This window comes from Dipteris shenzhenensis, chromosome 12, assembly GCF_047967505.1.
Source record: "Dipteris shenzhenensis isolate YYH24624 ecotype China chromosome 12, Dip_SZ_1.0, whole genome shotgun sequence".
In the NCBI taxonomy this organism is placed as follows: Eukaryota; Viridiplantae; Streptophyta; class Polypodiopsida; order Gleicheniales; family Dipteridaceae; genus Dipteris; species Dipteris shenzhenensis.
This window is the reverse complement of record NC_141607.1, coordinates 25342574-25367954: the sequence shown is the minus strand read 5'-3', so window position 1 is coordinate 25367954 and position 25381 is coordinate 25342574. Positions and strand designations below refer to the sequence as shown.

The 25381-nt window shown below is 42.2% G+C and overlaps 1 protein-coding gene across 1 annotated transcript; it reads left to right on the top strand.

Moving 5' to 3' along the window:
- Window positions 1-9146: 9146 nt before the first annotated feature.
- Window positions 9147-12886, top strand: LOC147896025 (uncharacterized). Its single transcript, XM_087382747.1, has 3 exons — window positions 9147-10336; window positions 10501-11713; window positions 12106-12886. The coding sequence occupies exons 1-3, from the start codon at window positions 9989-9991 to the stop codon at window positions 12498-12500; spliced, it is 1956 nt and encodes a 651-aa protein (XP_087238873.1). The 5' UTR covers window positions 9147-9988; the 3' UTR covers window positions 12501-12886.
- Window positions 12887-25381: the final 12495 nt, after the last annotated feature.

Genomic DNA, 25381 nt, shown 5'->3' with positions numbered 1-25381 from the left:
TTAAAACATAATGCTGATGGGGTCTTGTTAGCAGGTCGTGAGAGCAGTAGTAATTGCTATGGCTGCTGCAAAGGGATGGTCTTTGCATCAGATGGATGTGAAAAATGCCTTCTTGCATGGTGATTTGCAGGAAGAGGTTTATATGATGCAGCCAGAAGGTTAATGAGGATAACTCACACCCCGATTTTGTATGCAGGTTGCGCAAAGCCTTGTATGGCTTAAAACAGGCGCCGAGGGCATGGTCAGACAAGATAGGGCAGTATCTTGTCACTATTGGATTTCAGATTTCCAATTCAGATTTTTCACTTTATGTGAAAAGACAAACAGAGGGATTGTGCTTATAGTCATCTATGTTGATGACTTGATTATTACAGGTGATAGTGATGCAGACATTAATGAAGTGAAGCTACTGTTGAAGCAGAAATTTGAGATGAAGGATTTGGGAGAGCTGCGTTACTTCTTGGGCATTGAGGTTATTAGATCCCCGAGTGGGATATGGCTGTTGCAAAGGCAATACGGTTTGGACATGTTGTCCAAATATGGGATGATAGGCTGTAAGCCTATTTCTGTTCCATTGAAGCAGAATGTGAAGCTCAATGCAGAGACAGGTGAGCTTCTTGAAGATATTACTATGTACAGGCCATAGTAGGTAGCTTGATTTACATGACTATAACCAGACCAGATTTGAGCTATGCCTGTGGGGCTGGTGAGTCAGTTTATGCAGGCACCGAGGAAGCCACATTTGGATGCGGCTAGGCACATACTGCGGTATGTGAAGTCCACATTGCATTATGGACTGTTTTATGAAGCTGGGTGTGCATTACAGATACATGGATACACAGATGCTGACTGGGCTGGTAGTGTCTCAGACAGGAGATCTACTAGTGGTTTATGTTTTCCTTGGAGTGGTGGCCATCAGTTGGAGCAGCAAGAAGCAGCCAACAGTTGCCTTGTCGAGCACAGAGGCTGAGTACAGGGGTGCAGCAATGGCTGCATGTGAGGTAGCTTGGTTACGGAAGCTACTTGCAGATATGGGGACAGTCAATTCATGCAGCAGTTGTCATTCATTTTGACAACATTAGCAGCATCATGCTTGCTAATAACCCAGTTTATCATGCTAGAACGAAGCACATTGAGGTGCATTATCACTTTGTGAGAGAGAAGGTTCTAGCTGGTGAGATTGATCTTGTCTATGTCAGCACTGAGGAGCAGGTGGCTGATATTTTTACGAAGGCATTGGGTACCGAGAAGCTTCGCAGATTTAGGAGCTTGCTTGGTGTAAGTGAGATGGATTTGAGCTTGCCGAGGAGTGTTGAGATATCAAGCTCTACCCCCGATATATATCCTGGATGACTATCATTTATGTCACCGCCTATGTTAGTTGTACTCGTGGTGTAGTTAGACTACCACATATGTTTTTGGTTTGGGTTCACATATGAACCACGTATTCTAGGGTTTGACATATAGGGTATTTCCCTCTTCTATTGTATGGTTGTTGTTGTGTGCAAAAGTGAAGAAAGGCTTCACCCTCCAACCTTGTGTCCTCTCTCTTTTGTGTGTTGTGAAGAAAGCTGAACTTGAGTCTCTCTCTCTCTCCTTATTCTTTACAATAACTTGTTATTGGCACAGCGGTGAGCCACCTCATCATTTCTGGGTGGGTGGTGATGGGGGAACTCCACCGGGATGGCCAACTAGAGGTGGGAGGCACGTGATGGTGAGCTTCGACTGTGCCTCCTTATCCATGTCTGGTCTTGAGCGCTTCCTCGCAATGGTGGTGAACATCTCGATGATGAGGCTTTGCTGGGCCTTCGTTTTGAACAGTGCCTTTGGTGGGTTGATGAGCTTGGGGATCACCCCTACACTGATTGTCACATCAGAGTGGTTACCCGAGGAGGTGAATAGACACGTAGGCGGGTGGTATGGTCAAAGATACCAAAGAGGAGAGGCAAATGAAGGGTTGGCTACGATGATGAAGCCGAGGCAGTTGGAAGAGGGGGAAGGGGTGCCAAGGCAATCGGACTCATCAAGGGAGCTAATGGAGGTGCCTCATAGAAGGTCACCATTTTGAGACCAATGGGCAAGGGGAATGAGGTGATTGGCTTGAAGTCATCATTTGCCAGATGTTTCAGAGCCTGGGTTTTGTCGAGGCTACTATCCTCCACTTCCATGACACAGGGGCCTTCCTAGTGTGATCGATCTGTGAAGAGAGTGGGAGAGAAGAAAGGAGTCTCACTTGTAGCTTTCTCACATACACAATGGGGGAATATACACAAAGGTGGAGGCTGAAAACAATTTTCCTCTTCTTAGTTGTGAAAGCCAAAAGAACTCTCAAACTGACTTACCAACCCAACAGCATAGCTCAAATCTAGCCTGGTAATAGTCATATAAATCAAACTTCCTACTATGCGCCTATACATAGTAGGGTCGTCCAGAAGCTCACCTACATCTGCGCTCAACTTCACATTCTGCTCCAAAGGAACTGAAATAGGCTTATAGCCTATCATCCCATATTTGGACAGCATGTCCAATCCATAATGTCTCTGCAAGAGCCATATCCCACTTGTGGATCTAATCACCTCAATGCCCAAGAAGTAATGCAGCTCTCCCAAATCCTTCATCTCAAACTTCTCCTTCAATAGCATTTTCACATGAAGGATATCTTCATCACTATCACTTGTGATGATCAAATCATCAACATAAATGATGACCACCTTTCTCTGTTTTTCTCACATAAAGTGAGAAATTTGCCTTGGAAATCTGAAAGCCAATAGTGACAAGATACTGTCCTATCTTGTCAGACCATGCTCTGGGTGCTTGCTTCAAGCCATACAAGGCTTTCTTCAACCTGCAAACAAACTCAGGATGAACAGCATGAACATAACTTGGTGTCATTGCTCTTACGGTTGCCATCCTTGCAACTGGACTGAATGTTTCTTCATAATCAATGCCATATGTCTGTGCATACCCCTTGACAACTAATCTTGCCTTGTATCTGTTCACAGAACCATCTGCATTGTGCTTCACCTTATAAACCCACTTGCACCCAATTGCATTCTTGTCTTTAGGCAAAGGCACCAATTCCCATGTAGTAGTTGCTTCCAAGGCATCCATTTCTTCATCCATGGCTTTCTCCCATTTTTCTTTTCCCATGGCTTGCTCAAAAGAAGTGGGTTCTGGTTCATGTATCACTTTGACCATATAGGCATAGTGAATGGCTGTAAATCCATTATATTTCAGCCTATCCATAGGATACCTAGCTCTGGTAGACCTGCGCAAAGTAGGCTCACTACCAGGTGCTCTCAAAACATCCCTTGTCTTCCTTACTCTAGGTGTAACAATAGAAGGAATACCCAACTCATCATCAAGGCTCTGTTCTGAGCCACTGGATTCACCATCCACATAAGAGTGACCTGCATTCACATCAACCATGGGCTGATCTACTTTCTCTTTTCCTTTTCATGATACTTGCATAGAACTATCTGCATTGCTTTAAGGAGATCCTCTTGATCTCAATCTGCCTATCCATGGCGAAGTATGTGAACCACTGGTAGAGGACACTACAAGTCCACTAATATTTTGTGATTGCTACTATGAATTCTGTGCAGCATTACCATTTTGTGCATCTACATCATCAATCACATTTACTGGTTTATACCAGCTGTTCATCTCATCAAAAACATCTCTACTCACTGTAAACTTATGAGTAGAAGGGTTATAGCACCTATACCCTTTCTGCTACAGAGAATAACCAATAAAGATGCTTTTCTCAGCTTTTGGATCCAACTTGGATCTCAGCTCATTTAGCACATGAACATAGGCAATGCAACCAAAAACTTTCAAATGAGAAATATCTGGTTTCCTACCAGTATACCTCTCCTCTGGCGTCATGCCATGCATTGCTACAGTGGGAGTCCTATTCATTATGTAGACTGTTGTAGCAACTACTTTAGCCCAATAATAATCTGGTAGGTCTTTTTCGTTGAGCATGGCACAAGATACCTCTCCAATATGCCTGTTTTTCCTTTCTGCAAGTCCATTTTTCTGTGGGGTATGACTGCATGAATATTGCTACTTTATGCCATGCTCCTACGGAAACTTGCAAACTCATTTGAGAGGTACTCTCCCCTTGCATCTGACCTTAGGCATTTTATTTACAGGCCTGTTTCTTTTTCAACCATAGCTTTAAAAGTTTTGAAATGCCCAAACACTTCACTTTCCTTTTCATAAAATACACCCAAACTTTTCTGCTGTAGTCATCAATAAAAGTGACAAAATAATGATAGCCTCCAACAGATGCAGCTTTAGTAGTCCACACATTAGAGTGGTTTAATTCCAATGTCCTCTTACTCTCTTGAACATGTCTAGGAAATGGTTTCCCTCCCTGTTTTCCAAATTGACAGGCTTCACATACCTTATGCATTTCTGCAACCTTGAACTTAGGCAATCCTGCAATAATATTTTGGGCCTACATTAATTTAAGTCATTGTACATTAACATGACCAATGCATTTATGCCAGATATCAATATCTACAACTACATCGGTCCCATGTGCAAACATTGCTGCACTCAATTCACGCATGTCCACATCCAACGTAAACATCCTGCCCTTCTTCTTCCCTTTTGCTATCAAGCGACCTTTATTTTTCATATCCTTAATAAAGCATCCATGAGGATTAAATCTGACCTACAAGCCCTACTCAACCATTTGACCAACAGAAACCACGTTCTTGGTTATATTCGGGACATGAAATACATCAGACACGTATTTCTTTTTTCCATCCTACATAAACAAAGGAATTTTAACAATCTGCACAATAGGATATGCAGTATCATCACCAGTCTCCACAAATCCTGGTCTTTCCATTTTCCTTGCATCTTGCATCCATTGTGCATGACCTGTCATGTGGTTTGACGCACCTGAGTCAACATACCACACATCAAATGTTGCTTTCTTATGCACTTGTCACAGAATTAGTCATGTGCTGCACCATAAACAGATGCTCATTTTTGTCATCACCCTGTCTACTAGAGGATGCATAATTGCCTTGTTGCAATTTTCCAGTCATGATGTCATTCTGCTTTTTATAGCAGTCTTTAACCATATGACCCATTTTACCATAGTAGTAGCATTCAACATTGTTGTTTGCAGTTTGGCCTCTCTGCCATCCACCACAACCTCTTTGGCTCCCCCTGCCTCTAAAGTTACCACGTCCTCGGTGTTTCTTCCTATCAAAACGATGTACTTCCAGATTATTATATGCCTATTGAACCTATATTTTATCCATGTGTCACTTCATATATTATTTTGCATTATATGGCAAGCCTTTCTATAAATAGACTTGCAATCTAATTAAAAATGTAGGTGCAATTACAAACCCTTCACATTTCTTAGTGTAAGACTATGCACGATTGAATTTTGTTTGGGAATTTTAATGCATGCGATATGTCCACAACTATCCCATATACATATAGTTGCAAGTCCAAACACAAGAAGTAGATAATAAATCAACATAGAATCTAAACATGTAGAGAATTCTAAACATAGAATCAACATAGAATCTAAACATGTAGTGAATTCTCAAAACAAAATACCTTGCAGCTTGCCTTTTTAATCGATCAAAATAAGTACTAAAGTATGGATTTTGTGCATTAGGGTCTTTCAATGAATGTGGTTGAACAGGCCTTCTTATTGGATTCTTACAATCAAATAGCTTGCAACTTGCCTTTGTTATCAATCAAAGTGAGTCCTAAAGTATGGATTTTGTGGAGTAGGGTCTTTCTTTAAATGGGACATTCTTTAAATAGGTCTTACTTTAACTGCTAAAGTATGGATTTGTGCAGTAGGTCCTTTCTTTAAATGGGAAAAGGATTCAAAACATGGCTATTCTAATATATTTTTTTAATACCTTAATCTTGCATGAGGTATGAGATGATTTCTTGAATTCCTAAAAGATTGTGCATAATATACAAGAGGGGAGATCCATGTTTGATAAGTTAGAACTTGGCACAACAAGTTATTGTTTATACTATCTATAATAGTTCATGCGGCTTCAAAAATGAGGGACATTCTAAAGTGGACTAGGTTGAAGGGAATTATAGGTTGATTTGCACCACATTTTGGAAGAATTATAGGTTGAGGGACATTCTAGGTTGAAGGGAATAATAGGTTGATTTGCACCACAATCTAAAGTGGACTAGGATGAAGGGAATGATAGGTTGATTTGCACCACATTTTGGAAGAATGCCCCGACCAAGAGTTTCACTTATTAATCCCATATAGCACATGCAAGCAAGCATGTATTTAAAATATCCATATTCTTTAAATTTTATATTTTCTCATGTAATTGATGAACCCCCTCTTGCATGCATCCATCTTCAATCTTAAAATCTAGACACCCCTCCTTAAACCTTCACATATAAATAATATTAAGTTGCTTTTTATAAATCCCCTCATGCATGTAAATGGCATATAAGTCCCCCAACTAAAAAATACCCCTCTATGCCGTAATGTGCTCTGTTACATGTTTATGAATGGGAAAGAATGTTGACATGAAATGATGGAGCATGTCTAACTCTGTCAAGGTTTGACATGGGGGATGTGTGTGTAGGGTAAAGGGAGAGGGAAAGGGCAAAGCACAAGGTGTTGAGGTGGGGAAGGGGAGGGAGGGGAGTGTGAGCATAAAGTGAGGGAAAGGAGGAAAATCAGCATAAAAGTATAAGGGAAAGGAACATAAAGTGGGAAAGGTGGAAAAGGAGCACACAACTAGACACAAAAATATTGAGGTCACACACACACACACACACACACACACACACACACACACACACACACACACACACACACACACACACGTGCAAGCACGTGTGCATGTACACAAAACCCCATGAACATAGGTTTGTGTGCATGCACACATTTACACACATGCATGCTCCATGTATGCAAATCTGTACACACATGCATGCATGCACACGTGGGCATGCGTACACACACACACACACGAGAGAGAGAGAGAGAGAGAGAGAGAGAGAGAGAGAGAGAGAGAGATGTGTTGGTTGGAAGGAGGGAAGGTTGGGCGATCTACCTATACTTCTCCATGCCTAATTTGCATATTTAAATGAGACTCACAACTATGGATGTCCGTGTGAGCCATGCTCTTTTTAGAAGGAAAGATTTTTTTTTTGGGAGTTAATTGGTTATTTAAGTTTAAAAATTGATTTTGAGCAAGAATGATGAAACCTTTACCTTAGACGTACGTTTTAGTAGCCTACCTATTTCAAGCTTAAAGCATCATGACAATGACGTGCAAAATGGACCTTGAAAAGGAATTCTTAAAGGTCCTTGGGGAGAGAAAAAGCAAAATAGGATGCAAAGTTCTTGCCTTTCTCTTTTGCCTAAATAAAGCATGTGGAATGCTTACTTTGGTGTCAGTAGAAGGGTAATGTCAAGAAACCCATTCTAGGGTAATGGAAGCGAGTGATTCCTGAGTCCTGAGGAGTCATGTTCTTGAGGGCACTCAAATGCATGGGTGCCCATTGTGGAAGTCTTCCAGTGAGCTTGGGATTTAAGGGAAGAAATTGAGATTAAGGATCAAATGTTAAGCTTTTGAAGAAGTAGGAGAAAGAGAAAGTGGAAATCCATAACAAGCCATACATATAAGGCCAATCATTGAGCAAAATTTTAGAGCATAGACAATGGTGCTATGTATTCAATCACAAGGTGCCTTTTGGTTAGGGATAGTGTTTTCATAATGAACTTGCATGCCATGCAAGCTGGTAACTATTGGTGAAGTTGCTACATTTGATCCCCTTAAGGCTAAGGGTGGCAACCTAAAATGGTACCTTCTATGAGTCCCATCCTTGGATGGGACATATGCCATGCAAACCATAGTAACTACATTGATCCCCTTTCGACTAAAGGATGGCAACCCAATTGATGTGACCTAGTCCCCAAACACATGGTATGAGTCCCAACCTTGCATGGGACATATGCTAGTAGAGGAAGGTTCATGACTTATGTTATATGAGTTAGAGTTTTTAATTCTAATGAACTCAATAAGAAGTTCCCTTCAAGGAGAACAAAAGGTTGCATTCTTAGGAATGGTTGAAAAGAAGGTTGGCATGTGTGGATTGTTGGATAAATGAAGAGAAGGGGATGCCCATATGATTTAAGCATCTATTCCATGTGAGACCCTAGTCAATGGTAGTGGGGAGCGCGATGGTTGACCCTTTAAATGCGTGCAAAGTATGGGCTCAACTCCAACATGTGTGCAATGCAAACCCTAATTGTGTGGAAGGCTTGTCCTAGGGTTAAAATTGTGAGCATTAGCTTCGGTAAGGCTTCTTCTACATAAGCATGAGTAGTGGCTCTCTAACAAGGATGTGAATCACCTCATTGTTGTTATTCCCCTATCACACATTTGGATTGCATTATGATGCTCTAGGCCTTTACTTGTCTAGCAATGCGAGAATCAGCTCTGAATGATTGTCAAGTGCACTTGCTTGTCCAACTGTGTATGAAATTATGGGCTTCAGCTCTGTTATTTTGGGCACCACTCCTGCATTTCTTGGAGATGGAGTTGGTTGGTTCGCTTGGGGGGTGAGGGAAATGCTACTATTGATGGAAGAGAAAAATTCTTAGGGTTTTTCACACTAACGATGCGATAAGGAAAGGGTACCAAAAGGAATTGGTGTTAACGACATGAGGAGTGGGAATAAGATCAAGCCAACAATGCCATATGAAAGATGGCACACACATACACAACATATGAAGGATCGAACACATGCACATGTGATGGCATATGAAGGATGGAAGCACACACTCACATAGAGGAGAGAGAGCCGGAGCCTGCAAGACCGCACATGCGATGGCATATGAAGGATGGAAGCACACACTGACATCGAGGAGAGAGAGAGAGAGAGCGTTGAGAGCCACTTAGAAAGTGAAGGGAAGGTGAGGTGTTGTGGAGGAAAGGGGAGAGAGAGAGGGGGAGGGGGGGGGGGGGGGAGGGCAAGAAGGTGGATCTTGTGTGAAGTGGTAACTAAAGGTAAAGCTAAGGTGAGGTTAAGTAAACTCTACCACCCAAAGAGACGGGCAAGAAACCAAAAGGCCATAGACTACTGTCTAAAGCCCTCTCCCTCGCCCAACACTATACACTTACACATACACGCCTTTGCTCTGCTGCTCCTCCTCCTTCCTGCTCCCCCGCGCTCCCTCGCTCGCCAGCAGAGCAAACAAGTCAAGCCCTGCTCGCCTCTGCCGCCCGCTCCCTCTCCGGATCGTGCACCAAGAAAATTCATTTCAGTGCCTGCCTTGAAGATAGAGCGCAGGAGGACCGTTGCAAGAGAGCGAGAGCGAGCGAGCAAAAGAGAGAGAGAGAGGCAGGCAGGCAGGCGGGCGGGCGGGCGAGCGAGCGCGCGCGCGCGAGAGAGTGAGCGTCTGTAAGTGGAAGATGTGAGAGCACCCCCGGGTGAGTGGAAGATGCGAGGAGAAACGTGCCATCGCCGTAGCCGAGCGCAAGATATGGAATTGGTGAGGCAAGAATTGTATGCAGATCAATAGGATTGCGAGAAAGAGAGAGAGAGGAGAATAGGATCGCGAGAACGAGACCCAGAAAAAGAGAGGCAGAGAGAGGGCGAGAAGAGGATCGCGAGAACGAGACCGAGAGAGAGACAGAGAGAGGGCGCGAGAGGGCGAGAGCGAGATTGCAGTTGAAGGGCAGGACGCGGAAGCAAAATGAGAGTGTGAGGGGAAGACGGAACGCAACGCAGAGCTTGCCTTCCTCGTTCCGCCATAGCCAAGCCAGATCGATCCTTCGCGAGCTCAGAGAAGAGCTTCGCGTCACAAACACCACCACCACCACCACCTCCAGACAGCGATGGCGAACGAAACAGCTTGAACAGCACACTTACAGCTCGCCAAGAACCTCCCGCATTGCCCAATCTTGCCTCCTTCCCTTCGCCCCGATTCATCTTCGCCATCGCCATAGCCATGGAGCTCCACCACGATCACCATCTCCTCGCTGCACAGCAGCACCAGCAGCAATCGCAAGAATTCGGGCAGGATTTGCTGCCTGGCGGAGGTCCGCTGAAGAAAGGCCCCTGGACTGCTGCCGAGGATGCCATCCTCGTCTCCTACGTGACCAAGCACGGCGAGGGCAATTGGAACGCTGTGCAGAAGTATTCCGGCGTCTCTCGCTGCGGCAAGAGCTGTCGCCTGCGATGGACGAACCACCTCAAGCCTAATCTCAAGAAAGGCTCGCTCTCGCCCGAGGAAGAGCGCACTGTCATCGAGCTCCATGCCCTGATGGGAAATCGCTGGGCTCGCATTGCCTCGCATGTAGGAATCATCTTCTTCGTCTTCGCATCGTTGCAATCGCATGCTTCTTTTGATCGCTTCGTCTTTCGATTCTTTGCGATTCGCTCTTCCTGATTGACGTCTTTCGATTCTTTGCTCGACGATTCTCTCTTCCTGATTGACGTCTTTCTTGTTGCAATCCGCAGCTTCCAGGACGCACCGACAACGAGATCAAGAACTTTTGGAACACTCGTGTGAAGAGGCATATGCGCGCGGGTCTGCCTATCTACCCGCCTGATGTGAAGCCTGTCGCCGCTGCCTCACGGGACAATAATCATCATCAGCAATACTGCAGCGAGCAGCAAGGGGAAGGAATCAGCGCCAGTTTGAGCTCCGGGGGAGATTCTGAGAGCGACATACTCTCGAGCCCGGGGACGGAACTCTCGCGCAGCTTCAACCAGGGGCAGATCAAATTCAGAGCGAGTGCTACTGCTTCAGGAGGGAGGACGAGCTTCAAGGGAGGAGGGGTGCATCCGATGAGGCTCAGCATCGGGGATTTTCGGGGGAGAAGCTATGCAGGGATGGGATTGAGCGATGTAGCAGGGAATTCGAGCTCAGTGCTGAGCCAAGCTGCTGGGGGGAGCTCCAGTGTGAGTCCTGTGCATGGATTGAAGCGAGCGCGAGAGGTTTTCGAAGGAGGAGCAGGAGGAGGAGGACGACGATCCTTCCACCAATTTTCGGATGAGAACATCGCCTTCCAGCCATTCCTCAAGTCGAGGTATCTCCATGATCGCAACCCTGTTCGATTGGATGCCTTCTCGCAAGGATTTCCTTACGATCCTGATCCGGCAGAGACGACGCCGAGCAGCAGCAGCTATGGTTTCTCCAGGGGCAGCCTCTCCTTTGCTCCCAGCAATGGCAGCAGCAGCCCCTGCACCCCTTTCCCCATGCCCAGGCCATTGATCTCGAGCCTCAAGGTTGAGCTCCCCTCAGTCCAATTGGCAGAGTCTGCAGATAGTGCCGGCACGCCTAGCTCTGCCCTCTCCAGTCCCTTTGCTTCCTGTCACACTCTTCCTTCGGAAGTAGACAGCTTCACCTGCTCCAACAACGACAGCAGCAAGAATTCTCTTCTGGAGGCGATGCTCCAGCAGGCCCCCAGCTGGGATGGGATTGATCAGGCAGCCTCAGATGTGGCAGAACAGCTTCTGGTGATGACCTCCAGCAACAGTTCTCCCAATGGAGCAAGAGTGGCTAATTCTTCTCAGAGATCGTATTGGATTGGAGACAACGATCCGCTCTCTTTCTTGGGTGGCCGCTCGCTAACGCTCTTCAGTGATGAATTGAAAGCCACGGAGAAGTACGAAGCCTCTTCATCCAACACAAGCGGAGACTCTACTCAGTTGATGCCCTTGCCAACAGGTGAGTTCCCAGTCCCACTTGTTGATTGTACTGTATCACTCTTCGGCATTCCTGCTCTCCAGTCTCAGTTCTAATTGATTTTCCTGGATTAAGTGTATGTTCTCAATCAAGCAGGTGCGTTCTCTATGCAAAACTGTCGATTCTAACTGGTGCAATCTTCGGATCAGCTAACTTCAGTTGATTGTAGTGAATTTAAATGAGAAATCTCCGACTTATCTGCTGCTTTCCAGTTGAGTTTTACTTGCAAACGGCTGATAGTTCTCCGACATCCCTGCTTTGCACTTTGACTTCTCAAACGCAACGTGTTGATTGTAGTGAATTGACAAGTCTTACTTTCCGGTCTCACATTCTGGTCTGTTTTCCCTCTTCTTGGTGGAATGTCTCTGGGGCAGTGGGAGGGAATGACCCTGAAGCCAAGCTAGTCAAGGATCAATCATTGCTGCACAGCGTCAAGACAGAAGAGCAAGGCATGGCTGTCTCCAACGACGAGGAGCTTTTCACTTTGCTAACATTTGAGAGGCCGGATGCATTGCCTGTAGGGGATTTGTATGATCAGGCAGCAATGGGAGGAGCAGCAGTAGTAAGTGATCAGGAAGAGGAAGTGTGTGGCAATGGTGGGTTGGAAGCCATTTTTGGGCAGGAAGTTGCATTTGATCTGGAGCAGCTGGCAGCAGTAAGTGGTATAAGCAATGCATGGGAGCTTGGATCCTGTGTATGGAACAATATGCCTGGTGCCATGCAGGTTGGAGAGACTGACTGCAGACCCATCACTTCCACAGCTGATTAAGGGAGTGAAGATCCTGATGATCTCCAGAGCTTGTTTTAGGGAATGATCCTCCTAATCTCCAGAGCTCTGATGGCTGCAAATAGCTCTTCAAAATCTTTGTCATGGCCAGGCCCAAGGAACAATCCGTCACTGCCAAGTAACATATTGAGATACAAGCCTTTAACATAGATGAAGATCATCAGGATCCAGCCTTAGGCCCCGAGAGTGCAAGACAAAGTCTATCATCCTCATAGTATTTATATAGGTTCTACACTCTTGGCTAGAATTAGACCTTTTGTAAGTCAGTTCTTTAGTCGTGTTGGTTTGTTCTTCTGTTTGAAATGGATCATTGAGCTTTTGAGTCGCCAGTTTTTGGGATGGACATGTTTGTGGAAAAAACGTTTGTAGCAAACTTTAATAATCATACTTCAATCTTTTCATGATTTATGACCATTATCCTTGAAAATAGTTCCAGCTCTGTATCCCTGTCTTAAGCATTTTATTTATGAGGCTCTTCTTGGACGGTGACTTAAAGCACACTGTAAGAAGAAACAGTTGTGAGGCAAAGGAAACAATTTGTACTATATAACTATAACAAAGATTGTCGAATTAGACAATAGACAACTCAGCAGAGTGAAGTGGTCAAAACAAAAAATTACTGTGTCAACCTTGAATGGCAGGCCGCATCTCCAAAGCTGCAAGAAAGTAAGTTCACTCGCATTTCTGTTTTACTTGAGAGCTAAGCTGAACAAGTTTTAGCCCACCAAAAGCATAAAAAGAAACAAGAATGCAAAGAAATACGAAGGAAGAAAAAACAAGCCTTTGCCCCGAGGACTTTTCTTAGAAGTACAATCGGAAACCCAAACATCTCAACTTAGAGAGCTTTCCATTTTGGTCCCAACAAGCATCTTAAAATCAAGCAAAAACTTGCTTAGTATTACAACCCTTTTCCGTGATGTGGCGGCTACAAATTTCTCTCCTATTGTTAGGATTTCTCTCCTTTGTACCTTCACTCTCACAGCTTTTAGGGTAAACTGCACCCCTTTATTAGCACTACCTTCTAAGAGAGAGTGCTCTATTGGAGGATTGAAACACTTTTGAGAATTGCCACGTGTGTGTTAAATGCATAAGTAGTTGAGGGAAAGAAGTGACATAGTATGGTAGAAATATTTCTCTTTGAGGGAAAGGAGGTCATTTTGTTTGTGTGTGCACACGTGTGTGCTTGTACGCGTGAGCATGCACGCCCGTGCATGAGTGTGAGAGACCTATGATGTAGCTTGAGGCAAAATTAAATGCAACTCACTAACATTTCCATCACAAATTAATAGCATAAGGTTTTAAGTTCCAAAAGCAAGAAATGAGGAGTAATGATGAGTGAAAACCAAGAACTAGGTAGGTAAAACTTGGAAGCTACACTCCTATTGACATTCATTAAATAATAATGACACGTTATAGGTAAGGGGAAGGTGAAGTTACCACGATCCTAAGGAAAAATAAATACTACTTTAGTTGGTTAGGCAAGGCATAACACTACAAGAATTCAAACCATTTTCAATGCTTTTTGACAAAAATGACTTCCAATCTTTTTTGGCAAAATTGAAATTGTTGAAACAAGTGTCATAAAAAGCATGGAGATAAATAACGCAAGAAAGCATCAAAATAGATGTCAAAATCAGAGTTATATTCTATAGCCAAAGATAGAATCAAAATCGATTCCAAAATTAGAATTATTTTTCTATTTTAAACAAACTAGGGGAAAAGACAAGTGAAGCCTCAATTACAATTGTAACATGAAAAATCCCCCACTAAGGTAGTATAAGCCTTCTTTAAAATGACTTTTTAGAGTTAGGGACAACAAGGAATGAAAATGATAACCAATCACTTGTCCATGATATGAAAGTCCATTGGATTGTTTTAAAAATCAAGGATGTATAAGGGAATGTTAATCCACCAATCTTCAAAGTGTAGGGGCATGTAAAGTAGAGTGCAACAAAAAGAACTAACCATGAAAGTAGAATTCCTAAAATAGCAATGGTTTTTCAAGGAGGAGAAAACTTGCATCAAAGTCGTAAGTGAGTCTTATAGCATAGTTGAGCCAAACCTTGATGCACACACTATGGATGCACACCCACACTTGTATATAGGAATGCGTGCAAATTCTCCCTTTACATTATCTAACTAATTCAAGTAATACTAAGATACAATGTTCGAAGGAATTGCATCAAATCGATTTGCAATAATGGAGATAATCGAGAGAAATTGTGATTTAAGGAAAAAGTAGTCAAATTGCTACAAAGTTTTGATTATAGTTTCACTCCTATGATCACTATGGTTGTAGTGAGTATAGTTACAATAATCGAAAGGGTCACTTTACCATATGATGGTTGTAATTTTAAGGTGAAAGATTAATGCAATTTAACTATCACAATTGGAAAGGTACTATGGATCACTAGATCACTATAATCACTATGATTAGAACATAGGGATCACTATGATCATTATAATCAATATGATTAGAATGAGCAATAATAAGAAAGATCACGAATTGAAAGGTAATATGGATCAATATGAGAACTATGATCACTACAATCACTAACATTAGAATGAGCAATAATTGGAAGGATCACTATGATTAGTATGAGCAACTAAATGGACTAATATGACCACTAAGATCAATATAATCATATGATTGGAACAAGCAAAGTTCCAATAATGGGAACGGTCACCTTACCATGTGATAAATCTAATTTTACGCGAAAGATCGATGCAATTTAGCTACCTCAATTCGGAAGGTAACTTGGAAAATGAGCACTTAACAACATGTGGAATGTAATACATATATCACTTCTCATGAAACGTTATAAGTTTTTTTTAAATGCGGTTTTCATTATGTCGACTTTGTTAAGCACTCTAGGATATTGATCTACAAAACTTCTCCAGCAAGCAATATGAAAGACAACATGTATAATCATAAAAAATGGGTCTTCAAATAAGAATGTTTACACATATTTTATAAAATTATAGAAGGGTTTTTAGGGGGGGGGGGAAAGATAAAGAACAATTGGGATAACATACCTATGTAATATAAAGGTAATATATTGGTCGTTTGGATGGTCATGCTATGTAGGGTTTTTACATCTTAGTGAATCCCTCGTGCAATTGCCTAACCATTCTACCCATTGACATCTTTTGTGACATGATTTAATCTTCCTTGAAAAGGGAAAAAGACATACCATTCACATTTAACACACACAATGTAGTGATTACCTAAATGCCCTGTGTTGGATGACAAGCAAACACTCTCTATCAAGAAAGTGCTTCATGGTTAGGGAAAACATGATGGGTGAGTTTTTGCCTTTGCATCTCCACAAATCTGTGATGTGAACTGGTCTTAACCTTCATTCTCAAATCAATAGTGACACCTTATGATAGTGAAGAACAAAATTTAAATATTTGGGAAGGATCTACATCAGAGAATTTCAAATCTCCCCTTTTTTATAGATTTAATAATTTATTCATAATTTAATTTAATACTTGAAGATCTACAGAACCAACCCCAGGATGTGGGCTGACATAAAACCCTTAGTGCAGTGTATTGAATGAGTAGTTGTCAATGTTGGCTTCCACTAGTAAGGTCACAAGTTCTAGGTGTTTCCATGAAACATAATTAGTCTCAAGCTAGGTCTTTAGGCTTTATGTTTGATTATATCGTCATGCTTGTTTTTGGTTTTATTAAATAAATTATTCTTTTGCTCTTGGGTAGACATGTGTTTTACTAAGAGTAGAACTAATCATATCGCGAAGTGCTTATGTAGGTTATATACCCTTGTTTAGTTGTGACTAGTCATATTGTTGGGTGCACGATCCATCTACTCCTCAAGTATTGGTTCGAGTACTTGGGGATTGTGTTAAGACGGGGTCTCTTGAGACTTGAAGACAAGAGAGCACGAATGCTCATGGTTTGTTCTTGGGCCCACTCAGCAATATGTAACTATAGTACATGAGCTCAATTGAAGGGTTTTGTAATTGTAATGAAAAAAAAAACAATATTTTTTAACTTACCTAATGAGGTTTTAATTAGGAATTTGAAAAAAGAAACCTATAAGTTCGTATTTAGGAAAAAGAGTTATTCAAAGGTTAATTTTTTATAGATAAGGGGTTTTAGTAATATCCTTTGAATGAATATGATACACAAGGCATCTAGTGAACCCCCCACATGAAGGATTGAAAGCTCTAGGCTAGGATTAAGCTTATCAAAAACTTTAGAAGCATCTCCAATGTCTTTGCTATACAATATCAAGGCCATAAATATTGTTGAATCAAATTCTTTTAGCCTTCTTCGTCTTATCTCAACCTTGTTGAGCCTGAGTGCTCGCACAATCCCTTGCCTTCAAATCTAAAATCTATAGTACATCTTCCACTCACAACTGGACGCTTTTCAAACTCCATCACACAACCTGAGTGTAGCAAGAAACAATTGCTTCTCCATACTTGTTAATATTATTATTTCCCTCTTATTCAACAAATTTAAAATTCTTTATTAAAGTATCGTGGATGAGAGGCTTGTAATGTTTTTTGAGTCATGATTCCCACTCCATGCTTTGCATTCCCTCAAACTTTTGCATCAACTTCCTATGGGGCCCCTAATCTGAAAAGAATACTAGTTTTAACTTTTGTGATGCAAGATAATGCTATCCAACATGCATCCAGCGCTATTACGACTCTTTCACAACTTCTACTATTTACATATCAAAGTCTTCTTTGCTAGTCCTCCTAAGATCCTTTTGCAAGCCAAGCAAATGTAAGTTTTCCACGAATGCTTGGGAATCTGCGTTCAGCTAATTTGCATTCAAGCATCTACTATTTACATATCACAGCCTTCTTTGCTAGTCCTCCTAAGATCCTTTTGCAAGCCAAGCAAATGTAAGTTTTCCACGAATGCCTGGGAATCTACGTTCAGCTGATTTGCATTCAAGCATCTACTATTTACAGATCACAGCCTTCTTTGCTAGTCCTCCTAAGATCCTTTTGCAAGCCAAGCAAATATAAGTTTTCTACGAATGCCTGGGAATCTCCGTTCAGCTGATTTGCGTTCAAGCATCTACTATTTACATATCACAGCCTTCTTTGCTAGTCCTCCTAAGATCCTTCTGCAACCTGAGTAAATGTAAGTTTTCCAATCAAATGCCTTAAGAAAATGCATTCAGCTATTTTGCAATCAAATGCCTTGGAATTTGCATTCAGATGTGTTGCGTTCAAGTATTTGCATACTTTGTACTAGGTTGAGGTTTTTAAGAATAGACACACTCGAAAAGCTTATACTAGTTAGGACGAAGTTATAAATTTAATAATTGTGAATTTTCTTTGAAAGGCTAGCTTCTCAACTCAACAAATAATACTGATACTATTTAAACATCCTATGGAATGTTATCGAATTTCAAGTTTTGGAGACCCATTTGGGTATGCAATGGGTGAATCAGCACCTCCCAAATTATAAAACTTGTATTTCCAATAGAGAAATCTTTCCACGACAGAAATCTGTAAACACATTGAGCAACGATTTTACTTAACCTTATTTTCCCTCCTATAGTTCATTGTTTGACTCTTGAATTTGATGAGTTGATACAATTCAAAGGCCAACCCTATGGAGCAAATAGAAGTACTTCATGTAGGAACTGAGCTTCACTCGGGTTCAATGAAAATTGTTCATGGAGACAATCAACCACTTTGGATTGGTAGCCTTGATATCCTAGACTTGCTCCCAACATGCGAGCCGTTTGAAGATCCACTCTACCCCATGGAAGACCATCCTTTGTAGCTACCGTACTCAACCATATGCTTTCTTTAAGGTTAGCATCTCCTCTCAAGCCAGCAATGATCTCTGAGCCCACAACGATATGATCTCTGAGCCCGCAACGATACCCTACTTTTTAGCAAGTCTTGAAAAGGGTAAAGTGGCTTGTGTTTTAAATAAAAATGTGTTTTCCTTTCTTTTCTTGCTAAATTGCTAATACATGTCAAGCATTTGATGCTTTGCTTTTAAATTAATTCTTTCAAAGGAATCATGGGACGTGATATGTGGTCCATGTGATGCTGACGTCAAGAGGAGCGAAGGTCCGTACGCATGGTCAGCGGGGTCATGCAGGGCGCATGAGGTGGGCGCGCCACGTGGCAGGGAGTCCGCCGGACACGTAGGATGTGCTGGGAGACGTTGGCAGACACGTCAGCAAGCGGGAGAGAATTATTCTCGATAGCGATGTGAATCGTGATGATGATGATGAGGTGGAAGGTACCTTGCACATGGGCACGAGCCATCATCATGACTTTGTTTGACCGATTTGACTGGGCACTGACAATTCACGCAACCTTGGTATGTGGCTGTTATCATCGGGATCAGCTGTTTTGGTCATTCTTGATTATTCAGTTCTTGTAGATTGCTATCGCTTGCTTGTTAATTCCGAACTCCGCCTGCCTGTAATTCGTTGCTTGTTCGATCTCCAGAAGATCTTCCCTCCATTCCACAGAATTTGTGCGCTCATCGTGTGTCTTTCAATCCAGTGGATCGCCCTCATCATCCCTTCACCACCAAATCGTGTTTGAATTTCCTTGCTTCGCACGCTCCGATCAACTACAGGCAATGCAATCGCGGAACTTTCGCAGGCAAAAGTCCAACGCGTCAAGGAAAGATTTCCGGGCTGCCCTCGCGGAGATGAAACCCGCAGCTGTAGCTAATATGTCGCTTGAAGCGACGTCAAGTTGGGGAAATTTGCCGTCGACGTTGGCAGTGAGGTCAGACTGCCGGACGGTCAGCTCGGTGACGAAGCTCGCTCACTGCAATGGTCCGCTTCAATATTTCGAAATTCGAAACTGATAATCACGCCGGAGTGAAGTCGTGGATCTTTGGGAACGAACTGCGATTGCGATTCGTGGAGTATGAATCCTTAGGAATGAACCGAGATTGTCGGACGAAATGCACCAAGTTATGTGAACCTGTGAGCTTCGATGATCCATCGGCGTAGCTCAGCTCGGAGTACCGTCAGCAGCAACGAATTTCCAGCGTGGTGGATGCTGCGGTCATGACCTGCGTCGCTCATGGTTTGTAGCTGTTCGTCAACGCTCTGCACATACGCTGGGACTTTTTGGGTGAAGGAACCATATCCAGATTCTTGATGAGGGGTGGAGCTATCCGATCCGCTGATGAAGTAGATGGTTGATTTGAATTCCCGGCGACTGGTGGTGGAGCTGGGTCAAGCGAAAGAGAGCTTGAAAATGGAAGCTCGAAAGCGTGGCGATCGATATATACGATGCTGATGAATTTGTGCCGTCATTCGGGGACCGTTAAATTGAGGTTTGTCCTGTGCAAGGCGAAGAGTTTGATGAATGAAAGAGACTCTGCAAAGTACGAAAAACCTGTGATTCTTGAAGGATACGAAATGCGAGCTTTTCCTGCGCTCTTCTTCTTCACATGGAACACTCTGTTGAGTTGCTCATCAATTTCATATACTTTCTTTGACAACATTGAAGTCGAGATACAGGAAGTTTGAAGCTGCTTGAATTGGTGAATTATAAGTTCTCTCACCCATGAATTGGTGAATGAAATAATAAGTTTGATCGGTGAATTAAGTTCTCTCACCCTTGAATGAGCTTCAATTTTGCACATCACAAAGTGGGTTAGTTTCGTTTGAATGCGAATGACTTTGTGAGGCTTTTTTGAGGGGTCGTTGTAGTGCCCGCCCTTTGAATGTTCAACACGAAACGTTTATGTGGAGCCTTATAATACCTACTTGCCCACGATGACACTGGGCTACATTAGCACATGACGGGCTACATTGGCATATGTGCTGCTTCCTTTGGCATTGAGCAATCGAACTTGGGTGTATGCCTATGATGGGCTACATTGACATATTTGCTGCTTCCCTTGGTATTGAGTAGTCGAACTTGGGTGTATGCCTATCTTGCCTGCTTGTGATTGAAACAAAGAATGACAACCTGGTCTTAGTTCAGAGAAACCATTGGCAAAGAACAAGGCCCCAAAATGATCGACTCGAGAGCCTTTTTCCAATCTCCAATGGGGCGTGCAAATGCTACTTTTGGGTAGCTAGTTTTAGGGGCCAAAAGGGGGAACAAATGCAGTGCTGGTATTTCCTAGCGTATTTGCCAAGGTAGCCACCCACGAGAATAGGCTCTATGGAGAGTGTTGCATTGGTGGCGCTTATACCTAGCGTAACCTCAATATGATAATATTAGCCTAACCTCAATATGATATTATTAGTATTGGCTTGCGGGCTCCACCTTAGGGCTCCACTCTGTGTGAGTATGGCATTTTCTTAATAGGGAGAGGCAATCAAAGCTAATGGCGAGGAGCAACAAGGAGCTGCCTTCTCATCTTACGAACGGGGAGGAGCAGCTAGGAGCTACCTTCTCATATTTCGAATGGGGATGAGCAATCTTCAAGAGATGACAATTGATGTACGAGTGCATAGTATAAGCTTCTACTTTAGAACACAGTTAAGACGGATGACCAAAGCTAGGTCCTCCATCACCCTATGGCTTTGAAAAAGTTGTAATGTATTGGAAATATTTTTGTTTCGTGAGGTCATTCTTAAAATTCGAGTTTCCCAAGCGATAATATTTTAGTGGTTGGTCTGTATAGCAATGATAGTGTATTGAATTTGAATGCCAGGTTGTTTGCTATTGCTTGAGTTTTACTTTATTTAAAGATAAAGTATCTTTCTCCTTTTTAGGGCCTTCTTTTCTTACTTTAGATCATCAATCTACTTTTGAAGCAAAAGGGTGTCAGTACTCTAGCAACACATGGTGCCTCCTTGGACCTTGTTAGCGGTAGAAACAAAATCTAACCATTCAAAAACTTGTGTGTGCACTTTTTTTTTTTGGAAAGCTACATTCGAAAGGCATGAGGGAAGGTTGGTTGTATACAACATAATGGATAAAGAGGTTTGGAGAACCTTAAATTGAATCCCATAGTAGGAAAGGTTGGAGGCTCTGAATCCGAATTCAATTCCATAATTGGAAAGGTTGAAGGCTCTTAATCCGAATTCCCAATGCTAACACCTTGAGATTAAGGCACATTCTAGGTGCTTTGGTTTTTTTGATGACCTTGCAACCATTTATTTTCTCGAGAATTTCTCTTACTAGGCCTTAGCAATGGGAGGAGAGTTTGCCTCTTTGCAGCTTCACCATCATGGTTGGCTTTAAAAATCTCTCATAGTAACTAGCATGGCTTCTTACTCTGCTTTAGACACAACACAAAAATCATTCCCAATTAAAAAGGTAAATTTAAGGAGCTTTAACATTTCAAAGAAATTACACACTGAGTGTGGAAGATAAAACCACATGTTCTCTTTACAATTTTTGTAATTTTGAGACTCTTGCAAGCTCAGCTGTTTTGTTGGGAAACATCATTCGTTTTTAATAGTTTTATGGTGATTGCATAAAAAATCTACACTACTTGTTAAGTTTAAGTTCATGTGATTTAGTTCCTTTTCTTGGACTTTTTGACTACTTTCTTAAGATTCAAAGTTACGGTTACACTTGCAATTTCATTTCACAATATATTTTAATTGAATTTCTTCAAGTAATGTGTTGCAAAGGATATTTGTTTGTAATTTACTTTTAAATTCATTACATGATTGTGCATTGTCCATTCTGATTTTATTATTAGTGGTAGGATTGCTTACTTATTCAGCATATTTAGATGTTTCATGCAATTTCATGAGGGGAATTACGAAATAGTTCTAGTTACATGATGTCCTCATGCTTCATAGAAACACTCACAGTGACTATAAAAAATGGCAAACATAGATGGTTTATCACCATCACATGTCTTATACTAGGGAGAAAGCATCTGAAGGTGTGCTTTTTGTAGTTTTTTGCATGAAAATACACTCACCTTTACAAAGGGAAATGGAAGTTTTATGAAATACTCATTTTTATTCCAAACAAAATATTCAAATTATGTGGGAAACATCTAAGTTCAAATGATGGCCATGAGCGGTTCAAGAAACTAAACCTTCCATATATTGAGTCTCTCTCTCTCTCTCTCTCTCTCTCTCTCTCTCTCCATTTTTGCATGCATGCAACCATTTGGCCTCTTCCTAAGCTTTCCCACAATCCTCAAGGCTCCCTCTTTCCTTGTAACTTCTCTCTTTGGAGTTTGCCATCTAGACGCTTTGGTAGGGGAATAGGTTGTATGCCTTAGATGCCTCCTTTGCTTTGTGCCACAATGGCCTACTATGTTTCCTTTACTCTTCTTGATTGCACTGTATGAAGCTTGGCTAAACCTCTTGTAAAGCCACAATTCTTAGGTTTCCTTGAAGGATAGCATTTAGAGGGCTACCAAGTTGAGTTGTCTCCCATGGTTCCTTACCTCCAATTGCATTCATTACCCCTAGCTACAATTCTTACCTCCACCTACATGGATTTAAATGGAATAGGAATTGTCAATTATTTACAAGATATTTCAACAAAGCATCCTACCAAGTTTGGTCTCATTTATACATACAAAGCCTCACATTTTAACATATGGCATCATTTTTTATTATAATTTAATATATGCCCCCCAGGCACGCTGCATCATTGGCATGTGGGGATTGTGGGGGGTTAAAGGCCGATGTACCTTAACCCCGGTTATGTACAATACTCAAACACATATATATATGGATGACATAGAAGATTAGGGTGTTCTGCACCCACCAAAACTTGTGTGACTCTCTCTTTTGGCTCTCCCTCTCTCTCTCTCACCTTCGTCCATTCCGCTTCTGTTGTTGAGATCTCTCAACTGGTATCAGAGTGCGGGTGTTCTAGCTGAGCCTGAGTGTGAGCCTCGAGCTCAAAGTCTCCTGTTATGGCTTTGTGGGAGAAAGGATAAGCTTCGTTGGGTGACTTTACTTGCATCCTAGTGTGCAGAGTCCTTGCAGAAACCTTTGGAAAGTTCTTTGAGTGGTTTTTTGTGCCAAGCCAGCAGGTGGTTTTGGAGTCTATTTTAGAACTGAGAGTCTTGTGATGAAGATATCTTTCTCTAGAAGCTCAATCTCGCCCTGAGATCTAAAGCAAAGTTGTAGACTTTGAGTACTTCATTTTTCGTTTTTACATCTCTGTCATCCAAGTTTTCAGTGAAAAGTTACAGCTACTGCAAAAAGTGACAAAATTCAATTTGCACGGATTTCTTGTGTTGGATCTCCATATCCAGGCCACCATTTGCAGTTCAAACACTCCCAGTGGATTCAGAGCTGTCCAAAACTTCTACCTATGAAGCTACTTTAGATTTCGTGAAGTTCTAAAGCTGTAGTGAAGCTCTGTCTACTCCAACGCCTTCATTCCGTCATTTCCTGTGTGAGTGGAAACTCATCATCCGGGCCTCCATTTGCAGAGCTGTCTGTCCCATTGGATCTGGGACTGCCTGAAACATATGTCTACAAAGCTGCTTGCCATTTTGTGAAGAATCGAGGGAGGTGTGATTCTCTGTGTTTTTCCATTGTCTCTTTGAAGGAAATTTCTCAAAGTTTCCAAGACCTTCTCATTGATTTCCATGTGGCATTTTGGCTAAGGTTAAGTTTCCTAAGGTTCATTTTTGCAAGAGTTGATTGGCTCTTACTCCATCCTTGGATGAGATTTTGGAGTTATGGCAGAAGTGAGATATTTGCAGATTGTCTTGCTGAGTGCGATTATGCAGTGACGCACATGTTTGAGACATCCCTGGTTCTATTTTCACTAGCGATCATTGCCGTGGGGCCATGATTTCTTGGATATACCTTATGCAAATCACTTTGGTTGCAGTTTGGGCCATGTGCACTCATTTGTGGTTTGCATTGGGTTGCAGTGGATGCTTTACAGGCCATTTGGATGCATTGTGATCCTTGTTGGATGCGCTGATAGGCCCAAATTTCCTTATGGGATGCTTTATTGATGGACGTTTAGCACACAGATGCTATTTTATGCTGAGGGAAAGCTTTGATATATTGCAGTGAATGCACAAGTTGCTCTATGATCTCTTGGATGAGACATTATTGATGCTTATGCCCATGGATGGTGTTTATGCTTGAGGCATTTGGCTCTTATTGGCATTATATTTGCCATTGTTTTGTCATTGTGGGTTGACATTTTCTTTTGGGCCAAATCTGTTCATATGGATGCATAGTATATGCACATGAGTCAGATGCATTTTGATGCTTTGAGCCTTAGCATTTTTGGGAAATGCATGTCTGGCCTGCTTACGCATTTGGCATGCTTCACATACCTTTTGCATTCCCTCAACTCTGAATTTAGGCAAACCTGCAACAATGTTTTTCGTTTGCATAGATTTCAGCCTTTGTATATTCACGTGCCCAATGCGCTTGTGCCATATCTCAATATCTGCAATGACACCTCTCCCATGCGCAAACATAGCAGCTTTCACCTCAGGCATATCAACATCCAAGGTGAACATTCTGCCATTTTTGTTGCCTTTCGCAACCAAGCGGTACTTATTTTTCAAGTCCTCAACAAAGCATCCATCAGGATTAAATCTAACCTGCAGACCTTGCTCAACCATCTGGCCAACTGAAACCAGGTTCTTAGTGATTTTTGGAACATGAAGTACATCTGCCAAGTACTTCGTTTTGCCATCTTGCATAGCCAATGGCACTCTACCAACCTGCGTAATTGGGTGCGCAGTATCATCACCTGTTTCAACATAACCTGGCTTATCCAAATTTCTAACATCATGAAACCACTCACCATGACTGGTCATGTGGTTAGAGGCACCTGAATCAACATACCAAACATCATTGCAAGCTGTAGCATCTCCTGACATGGAGTTAACCATATGCTGCATCACAAAAAGGTGCTCATTTCTGTCGTCACCATGCCCACTTGATGATGCATAGTTGCTTTGCTGCAACTTC

What these genes read in the sequence shown, in the direction of transcription:
- LOC147896025 (XM_087382747.1), top strand. Translation starts at nt 9,989, where the DNA reads ATGGAGCTCCACCACGATCACCATCTCCTCGCTGCACAGCAGCACCAG. An exon ending in GGGCTCGCATTGCCTCGCAT is followed by an intron (nt 10,337 to 10,500) that starts GTAGGAATCATC and finishes TGCAATCCGCAG; the next exon opens with CTTCCAGGACGCACCGACAA. An exon ending in GTTGATGCCCTTGCCAACAG is followed by an intron (nt 11,714 to 12,105) that starts GTGAGTTCCCAG and finishes TCTCTGGGGCAG; the next exon opens with TGGGAGGGAATGACCCTGAA.